Genomic DNA, 6,602 nt, shown 5'->3' on the forward strand with positions numbered 1-6,602 from the left:
CTTACTCATTACCGTTGAAGTATATATGCCTGCCAGTTGGGCGTGCACCTTCTTGAAAATACCATGATAAGCTGGGGCGGAATTGGAAGTGATGCTGTCATGACGCATACATTCCACCCGAATACGCTCCGTCCCCCTGTAGTAATGCTGGATGAAATTAAGCAATCGAAGTTCCAGGTTCACAAATCTTTTGATATATGCATTGAAGCTCTCCGCCCTTTGCGTTGTGTTCATTCCGCCTAAGAACACGTCTAAAAAGTAAGCTTCAGGCCATAAGGTCAATGCACTATCCATCAGCACAAGCCATGGTAATTTCTTGGGCAGTACATGTTTTTTTTTTTAAATCGATTCCATAAAGATCGAAATATATCAGGAGTGCATTTTTTTTGCATAAGAGCGGCAAATTCATCTCGGAATTTTTGATCTTTACCCGGAACTGAAGTTAAGTTACGGCAAATATGCCACGCACACCACCCGTGCCTTGTTAAGCGCATTGATTCACGTAAGGCAACCTGCATCGCCTTGTCTGCGTCTGTGAGGATGGCTTTCGGCGCTGTTCCGCCCATGCAATCGACGAACGTCCTGAAGACCCAATTGTAGGTTTCTGCGTCTTCGCAATTTATAATTGCAAATGCGAAGACAATATTCAAATGATTGTTGTCTAGGCCTGTGAAAAGGACTAGGGGCATGCGGAATGTATTGGTTTTGTATGTTGCATCGCATACTACTACATCCCCGAAATTCTTAAACTCCGCCCTGGAAATGCTGTCTGAAAAGAACAGCCTGCAGAGCTTCTCATCTTCGTTAGCAGAGTAACGGCAATAAATACCAGGGTCTTTTACTGCAAGTCCTGTAATGAAGGCGACGGTAGCCTCTGCATCATTCGTTGAACCTTTAGGCACTTGCGATGGTACCTGATAATTGTATACATCTTTCCTTGTGAATCCTATAGCATCAGACTCTCCATTGATGGATAATATATAGTCTACTATTTGCCCTTTTGGAATACCAGCACCTAAAAGAATGTTGATTTTTGTGGCTTGTTCTTCTTTGATGTGTCGATGGCTTCTAAGAAACTGAACATGGGCAGGAAGAGCCAGAGTATGGTTATGAACATGAACGAATTTGCTTGCATGAAACAAATTAAGCAAAGGCATCCACTTGATTTGAAATAAAGCTCCACAGTTGGTCCGAGTAATCCGCCTCTCTGCCCTAGCGCGGTTGATGGACCTCTTCCTCCTTACACCGTGGCAGCTGCACACCCAGAGCCTCATTTTAGGTATTTTATTTTTTATTCTCTGATCTTGACAACGAATGCTGAAGCCAACAATTTTAGCATATGTATTGTAGAAATTCTCAGCGTCCTTTACCGTGCTAAAGGGCTGACCGATAACGTCCTCTTCAGTCCATTGATCAACTTGCTTGTCTATTTTTTAGCGCAGAAATGCTACCCGCTCACAATAGGCTCTAGTGAGTTGAGGCTCCATCGGAGATTCGTCTGCATCGTGATCTTCTTCTTTATGTTCAGTTGAAATATCCGTCTCATAGCAAAACGTGTCGTCGGAGGGAGAGAAAGGGTCATTTAAGTCAAAAGGAAGACCCATTTGCCGCCGAGAGTTATTACAGCGAAGCTTTGGAGAACCTAGTTTTGGTCAACTGTTTAGATGTGAAACGGAACCGTTTTGAAGTGGAAGTGTGTTGTTAAGTCACAATCGGTACGACGTCGGACGCAAATCATTCAAAATTACCACCTTTACTTTAGCTCCGAGCTCCGCGCTCTCATTAATATGAAATGACAAGACACTGTAGTCTGTAGACATGCCGTCTAGGAACTGAAAGTAATCATTAATAAAATCTCATATCAATATCATACCTGTTTTTTAATTTATATCTTTTTCATACCATAACTTCTATTATTTGCTGAGGATTACAGATTTTGGCCATTTTTACACAATTTTATTTCTTTTTGCAATTTAAACCAAATTAACCAATGCTTTCAATTTTTGTAATAATAGCCAAATTGCATTTTTCCGGTGCAATAATAGCCAAATGGAGCATAAGAGCTCCTTTACCAATTACATACAAGAAATCACATCCTATTAAAAATTAGTACAAAAGATTGCAAAGACCTGAAATAAAATTCCGAAAAGCATTATCAAATCACGTTTTCCATAAAATATGCACCGAGTCAATGGCTTTCTGTCCAATTTTACGGAACTCCTCAAAGAAAATACTCGGATGCACTATCCATAAAATATAAATATCTATAGTCCGAAGACATGCCAAACTGTGCCCCTCAACTTAAAATTAGCTCTTCAACAAATCAATACATATGCCTTATATATGGGGACTTTTCGGCAGCCCTATGTGACTATATAATATACGGAATAACCGGTAGATAAAATTCAATAATTGTATCTATTTTAATGTATAAAGTGTTAAATTATAGAATACAAACACTTCTAAGTAATAACCATAGTTGTATTAGAAAATAATACGGATATCCTCGGATACAGGCACCTGAGCACATTTTATCTGCATGTTATACAGCAGATATGATGTGGTTTTATCGTGACTCCGCACAAGCAGAAGATTTAAGAGAAATTTTACTTATCAGACAAAAAAAATTATAAACCAATGTCGTTGCCATGTCCATGTCTTTACTGTAAGTTCATTCCCTGGGAACATTAACCATACACATCCTAAACATGGATAACCTAATTGGACGCCTGGAACACGAGTCGTGACTTTTCTTTTAATCAAAGGGATGAATATAGATGGATTATAGGAACGTGCATATGTCTTATCTACGTAATATTCTCCGGCTATGACGTGGTTTTGACAATGTCTCTGTTTACGCAGCAGTTTGAAGGCAGATTTCGCCCTTTTTAGAAGAAGAAACCGTGTAGAATGTCCTCTCGAAAGCTGCAGGAATCCGAGTCAGCTTTCCAGGTCGGATCAGTCCAATCGAAGGTGTAGCTATAGATATCTTGGTTACGAATGTGCTCTATGGACTCGTTTTTTATCGAACTCTCAAAAAAATAAGAAAAGTGGATATATACGGATACAGGGACTTGTACGTTTTTTATCCATGCGATATCCGCCACGATATGGTATAGATTTCAACTTGACTCTGCACACGCAGGGGCTTCAAGGGACGTTCAGGGATTAATTTTTTGGAAAGAAGTTTTTAACTATATTTGTATATTTAAAATTACAATGATGTCTTACGAATACCAGATATAGTTAAAAACTTCTTTCCAAAAAACTAATCCTGAGTCCTGGCTGTAACATCTATCTTCATAACTAAAATTGTAACAAACCAATTAGACTCCTGGAATTACTTATTTCGTCCTTTGATAGACTGAACTTTGCCTTCTTGCCGGTACCAGAGTTTTCCTTAGTATCAAAATTTGAAATTAATGAGCTTCTGAAATGTAGATTTTCCTTGGTATCAAAATTTGAAAATAATTCCATTCCTTACTCGATGATATGTAATCAGCATGATAACGTATCGTACCTACAGGACAATGTGCATTAGTGGTCCACATATCTAGGGGATATCACAAGATTTGTTAGTAATTTACCTACAGCTTCCTTGAAGCTGCTGCGTGTGCAGAGGCACAGTGGAATAGCCAATTGCATCCCAACCTAAGAAGCACGGAAACTTCGACAAAGTTGCGTTTTCCGTTTTAGAAACGTTTCGGAAACCGGAAACTCTTGGACACCCGTACGAAACGTTTCGGGCCGTTTCCGATTGCGGTAATACATGTTTACCTTTTTTATCGACGGGGTGCCTAGTTTGGCAACGGAAGCAGTTCATGATTATTTATCTTCGGAGTTAGTAAAATATATATCCTTGTACTTTTTTTTATCGAACTCTCTATAAAAAAGCGGATATACACGGATACATGCACCATTATGTTTTTTATCCGGGCGATATCCGCCAGGATATGGTGTAGATTTCACCGTGGCTCTGCACACGCAGGGGCTTCAAGGGAGGTTTCACACTTTTTAGAAGACGAATTCCCGCCATAAGAAACAAATTATTTTTGAAAAACAGTGGAATTAATCACAAACAGTGGAATTATTTTTGAAAAACACATTTATTTATATAGGAGGGCTCTTAATGAGTAACTGTTTAGATTAAGATATCTTGGTTACGAATGTGCTCTATTGTAGTCTGGCTAATATGGCAAACAGTTGAATAGGACGTCAGAAACAAGAGTTGCGCCATAAATAAGGTAAACATGGATAACCCTAATCGGACGTCAGGAACACCAGCTGTGCTTGTACCAAAAAATAAGAAAAGTGGATATATACGGATACAGGCACTTGTAAGTGTTTTATCAGGGCGATATCGACTCGGATGGTGTAGATATAGCCGTGACTCTGCACACGCAGGGGCCAGCTTTCCTATTTCTTTTGTGTATCCGGATAGTAATTTGATTCTCGTAATTCCACACAAATCGAAGAAAAATATTATGGCAACCTATGGAATTACCAGAAAAAAATAGATCATCGAGGATTCTCTTTAAAAGCGACGTACATTTAAACCTGTGAAAAGTAAAATAATCAAACATGTATTTTACTTACTCCGAAGATAAATAATTATAAACCGTTTCCGTTGCCAAATTCATCCACCAGGCACCCGTCGATAAAAAAGGTAAACATGGACCCAATCGGACGCTACCAGGTGTGCCTGTACTTTTTTTTTATCGAACTCTCTAAAAAATAAGAAAAACGGATATATACGGATACAGGCACCATTACATTTTTTATCGGGCGATATCCGCCAGGATATGGTGTAGATTTCACCGTGACTCTGCACACGCAAGCGTGACTCGCCAATTGCATCCCAACTAATGGACATGGAGTTACATGGACATGGATTATTGATTAAGATTTGATTTGACCCAAAATAATTCCCGCCATAAGAAACAAATTCTACTGGCTAATTTACTATAAACACGGATTGCAATCTCCAATAGAACAGACGACCGTCAGATTTCCACTCAATCCAAGGGCTCGTTATTTCCCTCCATTCTAAGTCTAAAAAATTCCCCAAATTTCCCCGTTCCCGCATTTTCCTCGTTCTCCTATAAAATAAACCTTAACAATCTCAACAGCACCAATTTTCTCTCACTTTCTCACACTTTCCAGTCAGCCAAACAGTCTTTATTTCTTTTATATTTACCTGAAATGGCGCGTACAAAGCAAACAGCAAGAAGATCGATCGGAGGAAAGGCCCAAGGAAGCAGCTGGCTACAAAGGCAGCAAGAAAGTCTGCGATTGAGGCGTTGGTTTCGTCCGAGGTTGTTCCTCCGCCTTCTTCTGCTGTTGTTGCTCTGTCTTCTCCTCTGTCCGTTTCTGGTGTTTCTTCGCCTGCGTTAATTGAGGGTGTGCCTCCTTCCTCCGGTGGTGTTTAATGTTTGTTTTTGTTTTTATGATGTTGGGGAGTGTGGCCTCCTTTTGTGCCGCACATCTATTTTTAATAATATTACTTTTTTGCCGCTTCTTGTGAGATTTTGTTGAAGTATTTGGCTTCTTGTTTGCTTGTTTGTCGATTCACCCTGCTGTTGCGTTGTTGTTTGTTTGTTTTGGGAGATATGTTTCTCTTTTGCTTGGCCGTTGCCTTGGAAGATATGTATCTCCTGAGTCGTTTTTATGTCTATTTGTGTATATCTTCCGATTTTGCTGTTGCTTTTAGTTTTGGCATTTTGCTACTTTGTCAAAAACAGAACTTTGATTGTATTGAAATTGACATGAAGATGCTAGTTGATACAAAAATGAAGGCTATTATCTCTCTCTTTTGGCCTTCGTCCTTCGACTTTCTCCTTGCAGGCGTTCTACTCTTCCGTCTCCTTCATGGCGATAGTGTAGCATCTGGCCGCTATCTCTTGATCTCCCTTCACGTTGATAAATTTTAAATAATATATCAAAGGTGTAACAAAAATATATGAGGGATCCGAATGTGAAAATAATACTAGTACTAGTACTGTTTAAGATTACTTCAGTTTCTAGAGGGCATGGTACAGTGACAAGTCATAGTGTTCTTGTCCGGCAGTTATAACTCAGCAATTAAACATGTATCTACCAGATATCCGCAATCTAGCTGATACACATCCTTATACTTATTTACATTTATCAATTTCGACAAAATATTTTTTTATTGAAATGTCCCGAATTGAATAACAAGGTATTCATAAGACATCATTGTATTTTAATATATACAAATATAGTTAAAAACTTCTTTCCAAAAAACTAATCCTGAGTCTCGTGTGTTCCCGGTGTCCGATTGGGGTTTTCAATGATTTCCTTTGTACTGCTAGTGTGTCCAGGGGATGAACTTATATCAAAACAAAAACGGTAACGGTTTATAATTATTTATTTTCAAGTAAGTAAAATAAATATTTGATTATTTTACTTCTAAGTTTAAAAATACATCGCTTTTAACGAGAATTTATAATAAACTATTTTTTTCCAGGCAATTCCACAGGCTTCTACAATACTTTACTTCGAATCAAGTTTACTATCAAGAGATACAAAATGATGGATCCATTGCTGCTCTTATTACTAAAAATAGATTAATATAACCAAAA

At 38.5% G+C, this 6,602-nt stretch overlaps 1 protein-coding gene across 1 annotated transcript; it reads right to left on the reverse strand.

Moving 5' to 3' along the window:
- Window positions 1–293: 293 nt before the first annotated feature.
- On the reverse strand, window positions 294–1,944 carry LOC126681687 (protein FAR1-RELATED SEQUENCE 5-like). Its single transcript, XM_050377239.1, has 4 exons — window positions 1,903–1,944; window positions 1,749–1,832; window positions 1,452–1,631; window positions 294–1,382 (listed from the first exon to the last, which is right to left on the reverse strand). The coding sequence occupies exons 1-4, from the start codon at window positions 1,942–1,944 to the stop codon at window positions 294–296; spliced, it is 1,395 nt and encodes a 464-aa protein (XP_050233196.1).
- Window positions 1,945–6,602: the final 4,658 nt, after the last annotated feature.

This window comes from Mercurialis annua, linkage group LG5, assembly GCF_937616625.2.
Source record: "Mercurialis annua linkage group LG5, ddMerAnnu1.2, whole genome shotgun sequence".
Taxonomy (NCBI): Eukaryota; Viridiplantae; Streptophyta; class Magnoliopsida; order Malpighiales; family Euphorbiaceae; genus Mercurialis; species Mercurialis annua.